This window comes from Acipenser ruthenus, unplaced genomic scaffold (assembly GCF_902713425.1).
Source record: "Acipenser ruthenus unplaced genomic scaffold, fAciRut3.2 maternal haplotype, whole genome shotgun sequence".
NCBI classification, from domain to species: domain Eukaryota; kingdom Metazoa; phylum Chordata; class Actinopteri; order Acipenseriformes; family Acipenseridae; genus Acipenser; species Acipenser ruthenus.
In genome coordinates this window covers 1-18,886 of record NW_026708235.1, presented here as the reverse complement: position 1 = coordinate 18,886, position 18,886 = coordinate 1, and the positions used below count along the sequence as shown (strand labels likewise).

At 47.8% G+C, this 18,886-nt stretch overlaps 1 protein-coding gene across 4 annotated transcripts; it reads left to right on the top strand.

The window, feature by feature from the left end:
• Positions 1-1,050: 1,050 nt before the first annotated feature.
• Positions 1,051-18,503, top strand: LOC117962652 (histone-lysine N-methyltransferase SETDB1-B-like). 4 transcript variants are annotated; one of them, XM_059020427.1, is made up of 18 exons: positions 1,052-1,361; positions 3,946-4,170; positions 5,033-5,211; positions 5,777-5,829; positions 6,260-6,371; positions 6,821-6,976; positions 8,027-8,231; positions 8,747-8,820; positions 9,514-9,704; positions 11,119-11,269; positions 12,536-12,677; positions 12,890-13,084; positions 13,703-14,392; positions 15,953-16,069; positions 16,505-16,674; positions 17,037-17,474; positions 17,833-18,020; positions 18,454-18,503. In XM_059020427.1, the coding sequence occupies exons 2-18, from the start codon at positions 3,956-3,958 to the stop codon at positions 18,475-18,477; spliced, it is 3,300 nt and encodes a 1,099-aa protein (XP_058876410.1). In that variant the 5' UTR covers positions 1,052-1,361; positions 3,946-3,955; the 3' UTR covers positions 18,478-18,503. The 4 variants fall into 4 exon arrangements, with proteins under 4 accessions (XP_058876407.1, XP_058876410.1, XP_058876409.1 ...); XM_059020424.1 differs by lacking the exon at positions 18,454-18,503 and having other exon boundaries at positions 1,051-1,361; positions 17,833-18,140; XM_059020426.1 differs by lacking the exon at positions 18,454-18,503 and having other exon boundaries at positions 11,140-11,269; positions 17,833-18,140.
• The last annotated feature ends 383 nt before the right edge of the window (positions 18,504-18,886 follow it).

Sequence of the window (18,886 nt, the reverse complement as noted above, 5' to 3'; positions counted from 1 at the left end):
GACCTCTCTGTGCTTTACAATGCTTCCCTATGCTTTACCAGACCTCTCTGTGCTTTACAATGCTTCCCTATGCTTTACCAGACCTCTCTGTGCTTTACAATGCTTCCCTATGCTTTACCAGACCTCTCTGTGCTTTACAATGCTTCCCTATGCTTTACCAGACCTCTCTGTGCTTTACAATGCTTCCCTATGCTTTACCAGACCTCTCTGTGCTTTACAATGCTTCCCTGTGCTTTACCACACCTCTCTGTGCTTTACAATGCTTCCCTATGCTTTACCAGACCTCTCTGTGCTTTACAATGCTTCCCTATGCTTTACCAGACCTCTCTGTGCTTTACAATGCTTCCCTATGCTTTACCACACCTCTCTGTGCTTTACAATGCTTCCCTATGCTTTACCAGACCTCTCTGTGCTTTACAATGCTTCCCTATGCTTTACCAGACCTCTCTGTGCTGTATCAAACTGTGGGAAACGTTTTAATGAAACTGAATCATCCATCATTTAAAGAGCGCCAGTCTGTGATGCAGAGCCCTGAGTGCAAGTCTAACGTGTTTTGAACTGTGAGGAATACTGTAAGGTAATTTGATTGTAGCTTTTTTAAGAGACAAAAAGGAATGAGTAAAAACAATACATATCCCTTTATTCGACATGCATTCGAATACAATTTATTATTATTATTATTATTATTATTATTATTATTATTATTATTATTATTTACCAGACGCGTTTATCCGAAGCGATTTACAGAACTTAAACAAAATATAAATATACTGTCCGTTGGCAGTCCGTTAATGATGGATTGTTTGTGAATGTAATTTATTTTCAATTTGTGAATTTAACGACAAAGCAAATTAATAAAGAAATTACTAATAATTAGTCGTAGTTTAATTCATATGACCGTCAACGCAAAAGTCAGTTCCCGCCGGAGTCAAGCCTTCACTGGTTGGCTGGGTTGGATGTCAATCATATCATCGCCCTCGGCGATTGGTTGGAGCTAAAAAAAAAACCCGGTGGCATTGTTTTATCTTTCCATTCCAGCGACAGCTATTGGTGACAGAGTCTGTCAATCTTCGTGAAACTGGATTCTGATTGGCTGCAGTGTGGAAATGGGCGTGTGCAGCCCCTGACAGAGAGCGGAGGGATCAGGCATAGCTACAGGCGCTGAAGACAAACCTGCATTTCATATACATTTAAAAGTTTATTAAAAAGAAGATATCAAGCGTTTATCTGTATTGTATGTTTTTGAACTATTTCGGACCTGGAATTTGAGGGAAAGAATATTAAAAATAATAATAATAAACAGCCCCGAATCGCACCGCTCTCGCTCGTGCAAGACTTCACCATCTTCTCATCGAAAGACGGTAAGAAAACGTCTTTTAAATAAGGAGGGAAGCGTTTACATTACTCGGGGTTTTCATGTTGGGAGGAGATGTGTGTGCTGTGGTAATAAAATGAGGATTGTGTATTATTTTTCTTGTATATATATATATATAAAAAAGTAATTGTTTTGAATTCACGCGCAAGCTAGCCGTGTCGTCACATGTGTGCGCTGCGGGTGCCGCGCGCCGGCGTTATGCTGCTGGACTTTGTAGTTTTTCAAACGCCTTTTACGAGGTCAAATAATTCCTAAAAACCGCCGATTTATGTGCGATTTAAAGCGGTCGACGGCAATCGAAAGGCAAATACCACCCAATCCTTTACTCGCGAGGTCTGATTCGCTGTCTCGGGTCTTCTTTCCTTTGTATGTGCGTGAACGTGGATGGATTTCGGGTTGTGTGAAAAGACTACATTTCCCAGCCATAGTTTTTTTTTTGCGACCAAGTCGTGAAGTTAATTGTTTATCTGGACAAAAACTTTGAATCGAGTTCCTTATATCTGTATAATTCTTCATGTCTTGCTATACATAACGGTAGGATATTATTATTATTATTATTATTATTATTAATTCGGTATCATTATAGGCCTCGTCAGATTATCCGGCTACTTTCGCGTTGTTGTGAAAAATACTTCTCTTTGTGTGTGCGTGATATTAAACTTCGCCTCCCCTCGCATATCTTAACCCATTACACGTTGTGTTTAATACGAGCTTGATCAGCCAGGCGGTATATTAGGTAACAAACGCGGGGGTCTCTTATTATGTGAAACTCGTAGTCAAATCAGAAATGCATCAAACTGCTCTGCAACGGGAGCCTTATTCCCAGCCCGGTATCTCCTCGACACAGTGGGTCGGTGATTTAATTCACATCGCGTGGACTGAAATGCGCCCTAGAAAATACTACGGATCTGTACTAACTTCATCCTGATCGCAGCAGCGTGCCAAACACAGGATCCCGGGAACTGGTTTAGCTGATCGGAACAAATTCGACTCATAATGGCAACAGCTTGGGCCAAAAGTGTTACATCCCCCTATAGAATGAACTCCCTCAGCTTCATAGAGTCCAGTGAAAGCTGCTGAATAATGTTCCCTTGTTAACATATTGAATTCCACCCCCTCTATATAGAATGAACTCCCTCAGCTTCATAGAGTCCAATGAAAGCTGCTGAATAATGTTCCCTTGTTAACATATTGAATTCCACACCCTCCATATAGAATGAACTCCCTCAGCTTCATAGAGTCCAATGAAAGCTGCTGAATAATGTTCCCTTGTTAACATATTGAATTCCACCCCCTCTATATAGAATGAACTCCCTCAGCTTCATAGAGTCCAATGAAAGCTGCTGAATAATGTTCCCTTGTTAACATATTGAATTCCACACCCTCCATATAGAATGAACTCCCTCAGCTTCATAGAGTCCAATGAAAGCTGCTGAATAATGTTCCCTTGTTAACATATTGAATTCCACCCCCTCTATATAGAATGAACTCCCTCAGCTTCATAGAGTCCAATGAAAGCTGCTGAATAATGTTCCCTTGTTAACATATTGAATTCCACCCCCTCTATATAGAATGAACTCCCTCAGCTTCATAGAGTCCAATGAAAGCTGCTGAATAATGTTCCCTTGTTAACATATTGAATTCCACCCCCTCTATATAGAATGAACTCCCTCAGCTTCATAGAGTCCAATGAAAGCTGCTGAATAATGTTCCCTTGTTAACATTTTGAATTCCACCCCCTCTATATAGAATGAACTCCCTCGGCTTCATAGAGTCCAATGAAAGCTGCTGAATAATGTTCCCTTGTTAACATTTTGAATTCCACCCCCTCTATATAGAATGAACTCCCTCGGCTTCATAGAGTCCAATGAAAGCTGCTGAATAATGTTCCCTTGTTAACATTTTGAATTCCACCCCCTCTATATAGAATGAACTCCCTCAGCTTCATAGAGTCCAATGAAAGCTGCTGAATAATGTTCCCTTGTTAACATATTGAATTCCACCCCCTCTATATAGAATGAACTCCCTCAGCTTCATAGAGTCCAATGAAAGCTGCTGAATAATGTTCCCTTGTTAACATATTGAATTCCACCCCCTCTATATAGAATGAACTCCCTCAGCTTCATAGAGTCCAATGAAAGCTGCTGAATAATGTTCCCTTGTTAACATATTGAATTCCACCCCCTCTATATAGAATGAACTCCCTCAGCTTCATATTATTTATTTTATTTTTTAGCAGACGCCCTTATCCAGGGCGACTTACAATTGTTACAAGATATTACATTATTTTTACATACAATTACATTATTTTTTACATACAATTACCCATTTGTACAGTTGGGTTTTTACTGGAGCAATCTAGGTAAAGTACCTTGCTCAAGGGTACAGCAGCAGTGTCCCCCACCTGGGATTGAACCCATGACCCTCCGGTCAAGAGTCCAGAGCCCTAACCACTACTACTCCACACAGGTGTGTGTGTGTGTGTGTGCGTGTGTGAGACCTCTCCGGTCTGTCCCATACTCTCCCCTGTGTTAACCCTGCCTTTCTCTCTCCCCCGGGCGGGCTTGCAGGGGGCTGGCGATGGAGTCCCCGGTGGATGTCTCCAGGCTGGAGCAGGAGGTGGTGGAGGAGCTGGGGGTGTCCATGGAGGAGCTGCGGGTCTGGATCGATGAGGAGGTGGAGAAGTGTGACTTCTTCAAGCAGCGCAAAGCGCAGCTGAGCGAGCTGGAGAGCTGGGTGCAGCAGAAAGAGGCCGAGGTGGAGTCTGTGGACAAGCTCTTCGTGGACGCTTCACAGTACGGGCGCCGCTGCTGCTGCTTCTTCACTCTTCTTCTTCTTCTTCGTCTTCTTCTTCTTGCTTTGAGCTTGGTTTCAGGAGACTGTAGGTTTCAGGCCACTGCGCGGCACCTCAGACAGGGAGACTTGGGGGTTTGATACAGCAAACCTCAAACTAGGTCTCCCGGGGGTCTCCTGGAACCAGCTTTCAAGCCACACAAATATTAAGAATTATAGATGTTTTTTGTTTACAAAACTATTATCTATCTATCTCTCTGTCTGTCTATCTCTCTCTCTGTCTATCTTTCTCTCTCTGTCTATCTCTGTCTATCTCTCTCTGTCTGTCTATCTCTCTCTGTCTGTCTATCTCTCTGTCTATCTTTCTCTCTCTGTCTATCTCTCTCTGTCTGTCTATCTCTCTCTGTCTGTCTATCTCTCTCTGTCTATCTCTCTGTCTATCTTTCTCTCTCTGTCTATCTCTGTCTATCTCTCTCTGTCTGTCTGTTTATCTCTGTCTATCTATAATATCTTCTTTACAGTCTTTTCCTGATATAAATAAATGTACGCACACACACACACACACACACACAGACACAGTCTTACACAGAATAAAACAACGCAGCAGTTATTGATAAGAAAACGATGGAGGCCCTCTTCAGATGGCTCTTCCTGATGGTTTTGAGATAGCAGCACTCCAATAATTACTTTATTGCACCACCAATGAAGTGTTTATTAGAAGCTTCATTGGTCCTGTTAATTAATTTAGGGTACAGTTGGAATGAAAGCCGGGATTGGAGCCCCCTGTCATGCGTGCTTGATGCCCGTAAACACTTTCAGGTGCTGATCCTTGTTTCCCCCTCTCCCTCCTCTCCTCCCTGTCAGGTCCGTGGTGGACTGCGAGGCTCTGGTGAAGGAGCTCTACGCCAAGCTGAGTCTGAGCTATCGGGAGAGCAGCTCCGAGGACGAGGACGCGGCTTCCAAGGGGGGCAAAGAGGGTGAGGTCATTGAGATCGACGACGAGGAAGACGAGGACGAGGACCAGGTGGTGGACGTGGAAGGCGGTACGGCTTCGTAAATCGCGGAGATCGCTGTGGTTTGCGGTTGAACCCGGGCACGCGCCCGCGTGATTGGAATTTGATATGGGTTCCAGTTCAGTTACACGCCTTCATTGGATTTAGCAGACTGGGACCTGGGACTGCTTTGTGAAACCAGCCCCAGGCTGCGGAGGTCAAACGCTGGAGTTTAGTCTCTTACTGCTTCCGCTGCTTCAGCAGGGACGGGAATCAGACTCCCGCTGCACAGCAGTGTGATCCAGTCCTGGTTTCACTGTGAGTTTAATAATCACACACACCTGAGCTTGTTAGCTAGACACACTGTGGGCTGATCAAGCTGGTAGCAGTAAAACCTGGACTGGGTGAAACTTGCTATGCAGCAGGAGTCTTGTCTCCATCCCTGAGATGTAGTAATGTTAGACACGTTTAACAGTTCACTAAAGGCTGAAACGATGAGGTAGCTGTTTTTACCCGTGCAGAGGGTTCATCGCACGCATTAAAACACGCCTGGGTAATTGTGTATTGCAGTTCGTTGAATCCAAGATTAGATTTTTTTTTTTTTTTTTTTTTGTAGTCGTTCCTGCAACGAAGCTACCAGCTACCCCAACCACCAAGGATCCAGCAATGGTGAGGACCGGACCGTTTTATCTTTATTACAAACTTTACTCTATAAATATGAAATCATGAAAATGTAAATGCGATGTTTTAAAAGCAGCGGGGGTCCCGTCATTCAGTCCAGCGTCCCACTCCGGGAGGTTTAACAGCTAAAGTGAGATCGTGAACCGCTTCAGGGGGTCTGGACGGACGGACGGACGGACGGTGTATTTAATCGGTTCAATAATTAAACGATTCAGAACAGGGTTTTGGAACAAAGACCAGAGAGTGGAAGGAGGAGAGGGGGGCAGCTTTGAACAGCCCTGGTTTTAAAGGAGCTGTGGTTTTTGTTGTTTTAAATATAATTTCATGAAACCCCCCCTTGGTTTGTAAAGGATTTGTTGTTAACTTCAGTGAACGAAGTTAGATTTCCAGCCTCGCGGTGGTCTGTGTTGTTTCTCAGTTTAAAGACGCCATGGCCGCTATGAAGAAGTCTGCTCAGGAGGTGCAGAAGTTCGTGGATGCCGTTTCCAAGAGCAGCCCGGAGCCCCCCTCCACCTCCCTGCTGAATCGAGGTGAGTGAGAGAGCTGCGCGCCGGGTGTGCGTGTCTGTCTGTCCCTAACCCTAACCCGGAGCCCCCCCTCCACCTCCCTGCTGAATCGAGGTGAGTGAGAGAGCTGCACGCCGGGTGTGCGTGTCTGTGTGTCTGTCTGTCCCTAACCCTAACCCGGAGCCCCCCTCCACCTCCCTGCTGAATCGAGGTGAGTGAGAGAGCTGCGCGCCGGGTGTGCGTGTCTGTGTGTCTGTGTGTCCCTAACCCGGAGCCCCCCCTCCACCTCCCTGCTGAATCGAGGTGAGTGAGAGAGCTGCGCGCCGGGTGTGCGTGTCTGTGTGTTTGTCTGTCCCTAACCCGGAGCCCCCCCTCCACCTCCCTGCTGAATCGAGGTGAGCGAGAGAGCTGCGCGCCGGGTGTGCGTGTGGGGTAGCTGCTTACCATCGTTGTTTTTCTGTGCTTGTCTGCAGGACCCCCAGCCCCTCAGAGTCTCTCCTCCCAGCCCCCGCAGCAGGCAGGGGGTGTCGCAGTGAAGGAGGGGGAGCTGGTGCTGTACATGCGCATCCTGGGCAAGAAGAGGACCAAGACCTGGCACAAGGGCACCCTGATCGCTATCAACCCCACGGGTAGGAGTGCCAGCCCACACACACGATCACAGAGACGACTGAACTGAACGGGTTCAATCAGTGTGCGAGTGTGAGTGTGTGTATCAGTGTGTGTCTGTGGGTGTGTATATCTGTGTTTCTGACTCTGTGTGTCTGTGTATCACTGTGTGTGTGTGTATCACTGTGTGTCTGTGAGTGTGTATATCTCTGTTTCTGACTGTGTGTTTGTGTATCACTGTGTGTGTGTATCACTGTGCGTCTGAGTGTGTGTATATCTCTGTGTTTGTCTGTGTATCACTGTGTGTCTGTGAGTGTGTGTGTATCCCTGTGTTTCTGTCTGTATCACTGTGTGTGTGTATCCCTGTGTTTCTGTCTGTGTATCACTGTGTGTGTGTATCATGGTGTGTCTGTGAGAGTGTGTGTGTATCCCTGTGTTTCTGTCTGTGTATCACTGTGTGTGTGTATCACGGTGTGAGTGTGTATCCCTGTGTTTCTGTCTGTGTATCACTGTGTGTGTGTATCATGGTGTGTCTGTGAGTGTGTGTGTATCCCTGTGTTTCTGTCTGTGTATCACTGTGTGTGTGTATCCATGTGTGGCTGTGAGTGTCTGTGTGTGTTTGTGTGTCTGTGGTCCGATATGAACAGCTATGGCCATCACCTAGAATTTTTGGATTGACCAAAAAAAAAAAAAAAAAAAAAGATACGAACATAATTTAGATCTTTTATTTAGCATCATGAAATCAAAAGAAACTACAAAATGATATCGCAGTTTTTTCGTTTAGTGTATGGAAAACTATACAAAGCGGCGGTGTGTTAATTCAGTATTTTAACATGACATTGTTCAGCAGGTTTTCATTCGACTTCATGAAGCAAAGTCAGTTCATTCTGCAGGGCGGCGCAGAACACGTGTCCGTCGCTGTGTGCATGCGTGTACAGGGGTGGAAATAAGACTCCCATTGCGTAAGCAGCTGGATCCCTTCCTGGGGATTTGACCCGTTCCTGCTCCGCTCCGGAGCGCTGGAGATCCGGGGCTGACCCTCCTGTCTCTCTCTCTCTTTACTAACACCGCAGGCTCGGGCAGCTTCAAATACAAAGTGAAATTCGACAACAAGGGGAAGAGCCTGCTGTCAGGAAACCACGTGGCGTTCGATTACCACCCCGCGCTGGACAAGCTGCACGTGGGCGCCCGCGTGGTAGCCAAGTACAAGGACGGGAACCAGGTGTGGCTCTACGCGGGCGTGGTGGCAGAGATGCCCAACAGCAAGAACAAAATGAGGTGCGTCCTTTTAAAGCAGGGCTCTGCAGGACGTCCTGTCGGCTTCTCTCCTGTAAAAACAACACGGGGCTGCGGAGCTGAGGCTCCCGCTGCACAGCGGTGTGATCCAGTCCTGGTTTCACTGTGAGATTAATGATCAGACACACCTGAGCTTGTTACCTAGACACACTGGGGCTGAATCAAGCTGGTAGCAGTGAAAATCTTCGAGCGGGTGACAGTACTGTGTGATAAGAGTTTTATTTCCATTCCTGCAATATACACACATATATTTAATGTTGGTTGAGGGGGGGTGGTCTGTCGCTGTTGTTGTGATGAGAGACGGGCCCCTACTGAACAATTCAATTTTCTCTAGTTTTCAATTTGCCTCCCATTTTAGAATAGGGTTAGTCCCTATTCTGTTTAAAAAATAAATTAATTAATTTGCTCGTCTTACTATTTCAGAGTAGTTTTGAGCCGAACGAGCCAGTGCTGCTGCTGCTTCAGCACTCAGGCTCTCTGCTGCTTCTCTTCCCCAGGTTTCTGATCTTCTTCGATGACGGCTACGCCTCTTACGTCAGTCTGCCAGAGCTGTACCCGATCTGCAGGCCGTGTGAGTGCACAGCACAGGCTAGTGAGAGCGCGGGGAGCCCCCCATCCCTGCAGCCAGGGTCCAGAGCTTTGCGTCACCCTAGAATTTTAGCATTGAGACATTTCAAAAAAAAAAAAAAAAAGAACAGTGAACATAATTTAGATCTTTTTATTTAACATCATGTGATCAAAATGATATCGCAAAAAAAAAGTCATAATAGTCGTACAGTATTTTCATGTTGGATTTAAAAATGTTTTTCAATTTGTCTTTTTTCATTAAGTACGATAGAAAACTACAGCATGTTAACGTGACATTATTCAGCAGGTTTCATTCGACTTTATGAAGCTAAATTAGTTCATTCTATGGGGTGATGTGTTTAAGCTACTGAATTAAATGCTTCTTAACCTCATGGCAAACATGTATTTTTTTTTATCTCTCTCTCTCTCTCTCTCTGGCTCTCTCTCTCTCTCGTTCTCTCTCACTCTCTCTCTCTCTCGTTCTCTCTCTCTCTCTCTCTCTCTCTCTCTCTGGCTCTCTCTCTCTCACTCTCTCTCTCTCTCTCTGGCTCTCTCTCTGGCTCTCTCTCTGGCTCTCTCTCTCTCTGGCTCTCTCTCTCTCTCTCTCTCTGGCTCTCTCTCTCTCTCTCTCTCTCTCTCTCTCTCTCTGGCTCTCTGTCTCTCTCTCTGTCTCTGTTTGTTTCTCTCTCGGCCTCAGTGAAAAAGACCTGGGAGGATATCGAGGATGCTTCCTGCCGTGACTTCATCGAGGAGTACGTCACCTCCTACCCCAACCGGCCAATGGTGCTGCTCAAAGCGGGTCAGCTGATCAAGACGGAGTGGGAGGGGACCTGGTGGAAGTCCCGCGTGGAGGAAGTGGACGGCAGCCTGGTCAAGATCCTCTTCCTGGTGAGGTGCTTTCCAACGCACACACACACTCGCGCACGCAAATATACTGTCTCCACCCACGCACGGACACACACGCACATATACTGTCTCCACCCACGCACGGACACACACGCATGCACGCACACACACACACACACATGCACGGACACACACACACACACACACACAAGTATACTGTCTTCCCCCAAGCATGCACATGCATGCACACACGCACACCACTCCACACACACACACACACACACACACACACACACACACACACACACACACACAACAGTCCCCTAAACCCCATGCACAGGACCTGCATTGCCATTGATTACATTTTAGGGTTGATACATAATTTTTTTTAAAATTATAAAACTATACAAATATAATTTTGATCTTTTATTTAATATCATGTAAAGCAAAGAAACTACAAAATTAATGTTGCATTTTTATTTTATTTATCAGTCTGACACGCTGTGTCCTAACCAGTTTAATAATCACACACACCTGAGCCCGTTCCCTCCGCACGCTGTGTCTAACCAGTTTAATAATCTCACACACCTGAGCCCGTTCCCTCCACACGCTGTGTCTAACCAGTTTAATAATCACACACACACCTGAGCCCGTTCCCTCCACACGCTGTGTCTAACCAGTTTAATAATCACACACACACACCTGAGCCCGTTCCCTCCACACGCTGTGTCTAACCAGTTTAATAATCACACACCTGAGCCCGTTCCCTCCACACGCTGTGTCTAACCAGTTTAATAATCACACACACAGCTGAGCCCGTTCCCTCCACACGCTGTGTCTGACCAGTTTAATAATCACACACCTGAGCCCGTTCCCTCCACACGCTGTGTCTAACCAGTTTAATAATCACACACACACCTGAGCCCGTTCCCTCCACACGCTGTGTCTAACCAGTTTAATAATCACACACACAGCTGAGCCCGTTCCCTCCACACGCTGTGTCTGACCAGTTTAATAATCACACACCTGAGCCCGTTCCCTCCACACGCTGTGTCTAACCAGTTTAATAATCACACACACAGCTGAGCCCGTTCCCTCCACACGCTGTGTCTGACCAGTTTAATAATCACACACCTGAGCCCGTTCCCTCCACACGCTGTGTCTAACCAGTTTAATAATCACACACACACCTGAGCCCGTTCCCTCCACACGCTGTGTCTAACCAGTTTAATAATCACACACACCTGAGCCCGTTCCCTCCACACGCTGTGTCTAACCAGTTTAATAATCACACACACACCTGAGCCCGTTCCCTCCACACGCTGTGTCTAACCAGTTTAATAATCACACACACACCTGAACCCGTTCCCTCCACACGCTGTGTCTATCCAAGCCGCTGAAGGGAGCCAGCAGGCTGGGCCGGGGCAGTGACTCTGGCCCTCTTACTGATCCCCAGGATGTTGGTGCTCTGTTCCAGGATGATAAGCGCTGTGAGTGGATCTACCGCGGCTCCACGAGGCTCGAGCCCATGTTCAACCTCAAGATGAACACGGCCAACTTCCAGGAGAAGAAGCAAGCCGGGCTGCAGCGGACCCGGCCGAACATGGGTACGAGAGAGAGAGAGAGAGAGAGGGACGCGAGCCAGCGGCGCTTAAAAAAACAAACCAACACAAATACAAGCTTTTCTAGCTCTACCTCCAGGGCTGTGATGTTTTTAAAGCACGCTGTTTGTTTTGTTTTTTAACTCTTTCCTTGGCGGATCTTTTTGCTTGCTAACCAGTTTGTCTTTTTTCTCCTTCTTTTGAAAAGCAGAATGTAAACGTAACCTGCTGCTGATTAACAGGGACCTGTTTCGTGTTCTCTCTGTCCCGCTCTCTTTGTTTCTAACCAAGAGCTTTCTTTCTTTGAAAACTAAACTACTGTGAATATCCTTTCCTTTAAAAAAAAAAAAATATATATATATAATATAGTTTCTTAAAGAAAATCAATATAGAATCTTCATGAAACTACGGTAAAGCAATGGCATTTTATTAAATGCGTTTGTCTGAATGCCTGCGTCTGTCTGTGTGTGTGTCTGTGTCTGCTTGTGTGTCTGTCTGCGTGTCTGTCAGTGTGTGTCTGTGTGTGTGTCTGTGTCTGCTTGTGTGTCTGTCTGCGTGTCTGTCAGTGTCTGTGTCTGTGTGTGTGTCTGTGTCTGTCTGCGTGTCTGTCAGTGTCTGTGTCTGCTTGTGTGTCTGTCAGTTTCTGTGTCTGTGTGTGTTTCTGTCTGCGTTCATGCCCGTGTCTGTTTTTAAACAAACGCTTTTGTAAATATAAGGCCCTATACCTCTTAACCCTTTCATGCACAATATATTTATAAAAAATTGCTTTTAAAAAAAAAAGAGGAGACTTGGACAGATAATAAATATATTTTTCATTGAAATTAAAATATGTAATTTCCAGGGCTTTATCTGGATAGGGGGTTGAACATGGTATGAGGCTCATATGAGGCTGTCATGAATTTACTTGCTAGCTCTGCGTGTGCGTGTGTGTGTAATATATATATATATATATATATATATATATATATATATATATATATATATATATATATATATAGACTAGAAGAGAGTTTGGGGTCTCCATGCAGGAGAGGGTTGACAGTCAGGAGCCTCACGATTTGCTAACTGTGCATCAGCACTGCGATGCGCTGCCCGCATGCCTGCTAACGGAACGAACCGGATCAGTGAAGTATTGAAGGAGCTCTGCCCTGATCTGTGAAAGCTGTACTAGCTGACACCCTGACACCCTGGCGAGTCCCGTCCCCTCGCGCTCTCCTTCAGGGACCCATTCCGCGGGCTGTTTGTTGATGTGTTTATTCAACCCTCTCCCAGGCGCCCTGAGGTCCAAGGGGCCGGTGGTTCAGTACACCCAGGAGCTGAGCGGGACGGGCCCGGCCAAGCCAGCCGCACCGGGACCCCAGCCCAGGATCCTGCCCAAGCCTGACTCCCCGCAGACGCAGCCCCCCAGGAACGAGTGAGTGGAGCGCTGACCTGAGCTCTGTTAGGGTTACAGTCGAATGAAATTGCAGGTGCTGTGCGTTTCTGCAGGGCTGTTGTGTTCAGTTATAGATTACAGTCTAAGTTATGCAGTTGTAATTATAATTATGTAAACAGATCCTCACAGTAACATGTTTACTTGATTTTATTGGGGTCTCCTCACCCCTCCTGTTCCCGTCTCTCCTGTAGGAGTCCGGACAGCCAGGTGTCGTCTCAGAGCCGCAACAAGCAGCAGGTAGCAAAGAAGAGCACGTCCGCCTTCGGGGCGCCCAAGACGCCCCCCTCCTCCTCCTCCCCCGCTGAGAGCCAGAGCCAGAGCCAGAACCAGAACCAGAGCCAGAACCAGAACCTTACCAGGACCCTGATCCCAACCTCGCACCCCAGGTCAGTGCTCCCCCCCCCCCCCCCTCCTCCTCCCCCGCTGAGAGCCAGAACCAGAACCAGAGCCAGAGCCAGAACCAGAACCAGAGCCAGAGCCAGAGCCAGAACCAGAACCAGAACCTTACCAGGACCCTGATCCCAACCTCGCACCCCAGGTCAGTGCTCCCCCCCCCCCCCCCCCTCCCCCCTCCTCCTCCCCCGCTGAGAGCCAGAACCAGAACCAGAACCAGAACCAGAGCCTTACCAGGACCCTGATCCCAACCTCGCACCCCAGGTCAGTGCTTTCCCCCCCCCCTCCTCCTCCTCCCTCCTCCTCCCCCGCTGAGAGCCAGAGCCAGAACCAGAACCAGAACCAGAGCCAGAACCTTACCAGGACCCTGATCCCAACCTCGCACCCCAGGTTTATTTTATTTCTTAGGAGACGCTTCTGGTAGCGATATCATTTTGTAATTTCTTTTGATTTACACGATGTTAAATAAAATATCTAAATTTTGTTCATATAGTTTTTTTTTTTTTTTGTTTTTTTTTTTATTTAAATGTCTCAATCCTAAAATGCAAAACTTTTGGCCAGAGCTGTGTAACTATAGATGAAGATCTGTTACCTTTTTAAATTTGTTTTAGGTATTTCTTACTCCACACCGCTACCACCACACCCCTCCAGCAAACCCAGCAGCAGCAGCAGCAGCAGCAGCAAATCCTCCAGCAACCGTCCTCCACCACCTCCTCCTCCTCCTCCCCTCAGCTCTACCACTCCTCCCTGAGCGACCGCATGCCCCTGGAGCCCTCCTACCAGGCCCCCAGCGAGAAGCTCTTCTACGTGCCCCACAGCTGCGGCCCGGGCTGCCTGGACCGACTCCGCCCCGCCCGGCTGGACCAGTTCCGCGGCCGCAACCCGCTCCTCGTCCCCTTGCTGTACGACTTCCGGAGGATGACGGGCCGGCGACGGGTGAACCGGAAGATGTGGTTCCACGTGATCTACAAGTCCCCCTGCGGGCTGAGCCTGCGCAGCATGCCGGAGATCGAGCGCTACGTGTTCTCCACCCGCTGCGACTTCCTCTTCCTCGAGATGTTCTGCCTGGACCCTTACGTGCTGGTGGACCGTCGCTTCCAGCCCCAGAAGCCCTTCTACTTCGTGAGAGACATCACCCGTGGCAGGGAGGACGTGCCGCTGTCCTGCGTCAACGAGATCGACATGACCCCGCCCCCCAGCGTGGCCTACAGCAAGGAGCGGCTCCCGGGCAAGGGCGTGGCTATCAACACCAGCGGGGACTTCCTGGTGGGGTGCGACTGCACTGACGGCTGCAGAGACAAGTAACACCGCGCTTACTGCTAGCACTGTTACTATCAGAACAGCACTTACTGCTAGCACTGTTACTATCGGAACAGCACTTACTGCTGGCACTGTTACTATCAGAACAGCGCTTACTGCTAGCACTGTTACTATCAGAACAGCACTTACTGCTAGCACTGTTACTATCGGAACAGCACTTACTGCTAGCACTGTTACTATCGGAACAGCACTTACTGCTAGCACTGTTACTATCGGAACAGCACTTACTGCTAGCACTGTTACTATCAGAACAGCGCTTACTGCTAGCACTGTTACTATCGGAACAGCACTTACTGCTAGCACTGTTACTATCGGAACAGCACTTACTGCTAGCACTGTTACTATCAGAACAGCACTTACTGCTAGCACTGTTACTATCGGAACGGCGCTTACTGCTAGCACTGTTACTATCGGAACAGCACTTACTGCTAGCACTGTTACTATCGGAACGGCGCTTACTGCTAGCACTGTTACTATCGGAACAGCACTTACTGCTAGCACTGTTACTATCGGAACAGCACTTACTGCTGGCACTGTTACTATCGGAACAGCACTTACTGCTAGCACTGTTACTATCGGAACAGCACTTACTGCTAGCACTGTTACTATCAGAACAGCGCTTACTGCTAGCACTGTTACTATCAGAACAGCACTTACTGCTAGCACTGTTACTATCAGAACAGCACTTACTGCTAGCACTGTTACTATCGGAACAGCACTTACTGCTGGCACTGTTACTATCGGAACAGCACTTACTGCTAGCACTGTTACTATCGGAACAGCACTTACTGCTAGCACTGTTACTATCGGAACGGCACTTACTGTTATTAGCAGTGATTGGCAGACGCCTTTATCCCAGGCGACTCGCACAGGTGTCACAGGGCAGCACAGGGTTACAATGCAAGCTTCATATTTAAATACAGTGTAGTTTACAGCAAGTGCAAATAATAACACTACTAGAATACAATATGAACTAGGATGCTGTGTATAATAATAACACTACTAGAATACAATATGAACTAGGATGCTATGTATAATAATAACACTACTAGAATACAATATGAACTAGGATGCTCTGTATAATAATAACACTACTAGAATACAATCTGAACTAGGATGCTATGTATAATAATAACACTACTAGAATACAATATGAACTAGGATGCAGCCAGTTAGGATTATTATTATTTATTATTACAGTATATTAGCGGTGGAATATTTAGACAGATAGAGCAGGGATGGGAATCAGACTCCTATTGCACAGCAGTTTCACCCAGTCCAGGTTTTACTGCTACCTGCTTCATCAGCCCCAGTGTGTGTGATTATTAAACTCCTAGTGAAACCAGGACTGGATCACACTGCTGTGCAGCGGGAGTCTTGCTCTAATATTGATGTTCAGATGTAAAGATACCAACACCTCTTTCTCAGGATGTGTGTGTTTTTTGTGCTGCTACTCACATGTAAGTGATAATAAGCCAGGGCAGTGTAGCTGCTGTTTCATTCTCCTGTAAGAAGCTGTTCCGCTGTGTTCGGTCCCGCAGGTCCAAGTGTGCGTGTCACCAGCTGACTCTGCAAGCCACCACCTGTACCCCAGGGGCGCAGATGAACCCCAGCGCAGGCTACACGGACAAGAGGCTGGAGGAGTGCCTGCCCACGGGGTAAGAGAACAGGGGCAGGGAGGGGAGCAGCCTGGCTCTGCTGTGGAAGGGTTATACAGTAAAACAAATAAGACTGTAGACCTTCAGTCTGAAATCTATCAATCTCTTACACTCCCCTGTCTTACTCTCCCCCCTCCCCTCTCTCTCTCTATCTCTCTGTCTCTCCCCCTCCCTCTCTCCTCTCCATCACTTTCTTTCTCTCACCCTCTCTTCCCCCCCTCTCCCTCTATCTCCCCTCCTCCCCCTCTCTTTCTCTCTCCCCTCCCCCTCTCCTCTCTCTCTTTCTTTCTCTCCCCTCCTCCCCCTCTCTTTCTCCCCTCCTCCCCCTCTCTTTCTCTCTCCCCTCTCTCTCTCTCTCTCTCTCCCTCTCTCTCCCCTCTCTCTCCCCCTCTCTCTTTCCCTCCCTCCCCCTCTCTTCCCCCCCCCCCTCTGCAGGGTCTATGAGTGTAATAAGCGCTGTGGCTGCAACCCTCAGATGTGCACGAACAGGCTGGTGCAGCACGGGCTGCAGGTGAGGCTCCAGCTGTTCAAGACTCAGAACAAGGGCTGGGGCATCCGCTGCCTGGACGACATCGCCAAGGGCTCCTTCGTGTGCATCTACGCAGGTCAGACCCTCCCTCGCTGGCTCACTACGAGTTTAATAATCAGACACACCTGAGCTTGTAAACTAGACACACTGGGGCTGATCAAGCTAGTAGCAGTGAAACCTGGACTGGGTGACGCTGCTGTGCAGCAGGAGTCTGATTCCCAGCCCTGTGAAATGTTTAATACATAACCTTGCACTGCATTGTTACTGCAGTATTAAAACCAAGACGACACGTTTCTCACTTGCCTATTTCAGAGTCTTATTTACATGCCTGTTGTATGTGGTGCTGTATACCACGCTAGGTTAAAGAAATCTCTCGTTTGCAAGCCAGGCTTTCCGATAGCGTTGCAATTAACTGTTATCCCCCCCCCCCCCAATCAGGTAAAATCCTGACTGACGACTTTGCCGACAAGGAAGGCCTGGAGATGGGGGACGAGTATTTCGCCAACCTGGACCACATCGAGAGTGTGGAGAACTTCAAGGAGGGCTACGAGAGCGACGCCAAGTGCTCCTCGGACGGGAGTGGTGTGGACGTGAAGGGAGGGGCCAGGGGCGGGGCCTTGAGGCTGGGCCGGCCCGGGGGGCGGGGCCAGGGAGGGCCGGCGCAGCGGCGGGACAGAGAGAACGAAGACAACAGCGACCGCTCGGACTCGGACTCCGATGACGAGGACGAGGAGGAGGAGGAGGACGACGACGACGATGAAGAGGAGGAGGAGGAGGAGAGCTCGGACGACAACTTCTGCAAGGAGGAGTTCTTCAACGCCAGCTCGGTGTGGCGCAGCTACGCCACCCGCAGGCAGACCCGCGGCATGAAGGAGGGTGAGGAACTACCACGGCCTGTTCATTAACTACAATTCACATTTCTATAGCGCCTTTCATCACAAGGATCCCATAGCGCTTCGTGTGTGTGTGTGTGTGTGTCAGTGTGTGTGTGTGTCTGTGTGTGTGTGTGTATAATATATATATATATATACACACACAGACGGACACACAAAGAGGTGGACGGACACACACAGAGAGACAGAGACGGACACACACACAGACACTCACACAGAGACAGAGACAGACACACAGAGAGACGGACGCACACACAGAGACAGACGGACACACAGAGAGACAGACACACACACTGGCAGGCTGCTGTGTTTTATCGTCATGGTGTTGTGTTCCTGTGAAGGGGGCGCTGTCGTTGCTGCCGCCGCGCCGGGGGGGGACAGTAAGGAGGGTCTGTCCCGGCAGCAGAGCCTGGAGGACAGCCAGCCCCCCGTGTCGGAGGAGACTGGGAAGAACAAGGTGGCGTCCTGGCTGAGCGGCATCAAGCAGGAGCAGAACAAGCCCGTCAAGAAGGAGCCGCAGCAAGACAAGGTGAAGAGGGAAACGGGAGCGCTGGCTACATTAAAAAGGGCCATTGACCAAGGAGGCTCGGCGCTCCAGTGGGTAAAGAAAGGGGGCTTGTTCAAATCCCGGCTCAGCCACTGACTCCGTGTGCGTGTGTGTGCGCGTGCACGTGTGACCCTGAGCAAGTCACTTCACCTCCTTGTGCTCCGTCCTTCGGATGAGACGTAAAACAAACGAGGTCCTATTGGAAGTGACTCTGCAGCAGCAGCAGCAGCAGTTGTTGATGATGCAGAGTTCACCCCCCTAGTCTCTGTAAGTCGCTTTGAATAAAAGCGTCCGCTAAAATGACTCATTAGTAAAGAAATTTAAAAATCCAGTAAATTCAAGATTTCTAGAAATTGTTAAAAAAAAAAAAAATGGGGAAACATGTTTTAATTATTTCCTTTCTTTGTGTTTTTAGGACTGTAAGGAAGAACAGAAGTAAGTGTCCCTTGATGTTTTTTTCATTGTGTTTTGCAGTGTCTGGGTTTGCCTCCTTTGCTGTTTGCAGTGTGTTTGTACTGTTTTGTCTGCAGGTTGCGATGCTAGACGTGCCCTCCAGCCTGGTTAATATTGTTCAGTAGGGATCTTTTCATTCACTTCTATAGTTACAAATACTTTATTAAAAATTAAAAAAAAACATTAAAATATAGAAATTGGAATCCTTTGTCAACACGATGATTGTGTAATAATCGATTGTAATTCACAGAGTCATCACTTACTAGTAAAGGCTGAAGTCTCATTTCAGCACAAGTAACAGTCCTGTCTAATACAATACAATACAAATCAATACAGTACAATACAATATAATACAATACAATACAGCACAATACAATACAATTCAATACAATACA

Excerpts from the sequence above, each read along its gene's own strand:
- LOC117962652 (XM_059020424.1), top strand. The coding sequence starts at position 3,956 with ATGGAGTCCCCGGTGGATGTCTCCAGGCTGGAGCAGGAGGTGGTGGAG. Across the intron at positions 6,372-6,820 it reads CACCTCCCTGCTGAATCGAG|GACCCCCAGCCCCTCAGAGT; the intron begins GTGAGTGAGAGA and ends GCTTGTCTGCAG. Across the intron at positions 9,705-11,118 it reads TGGTCAAGATCCTCTTCCTG|GATGTTGGTGCTCTGTTCCA; the intron begins GTGAGGTGCTTT and ends ACTGATCCCCAG.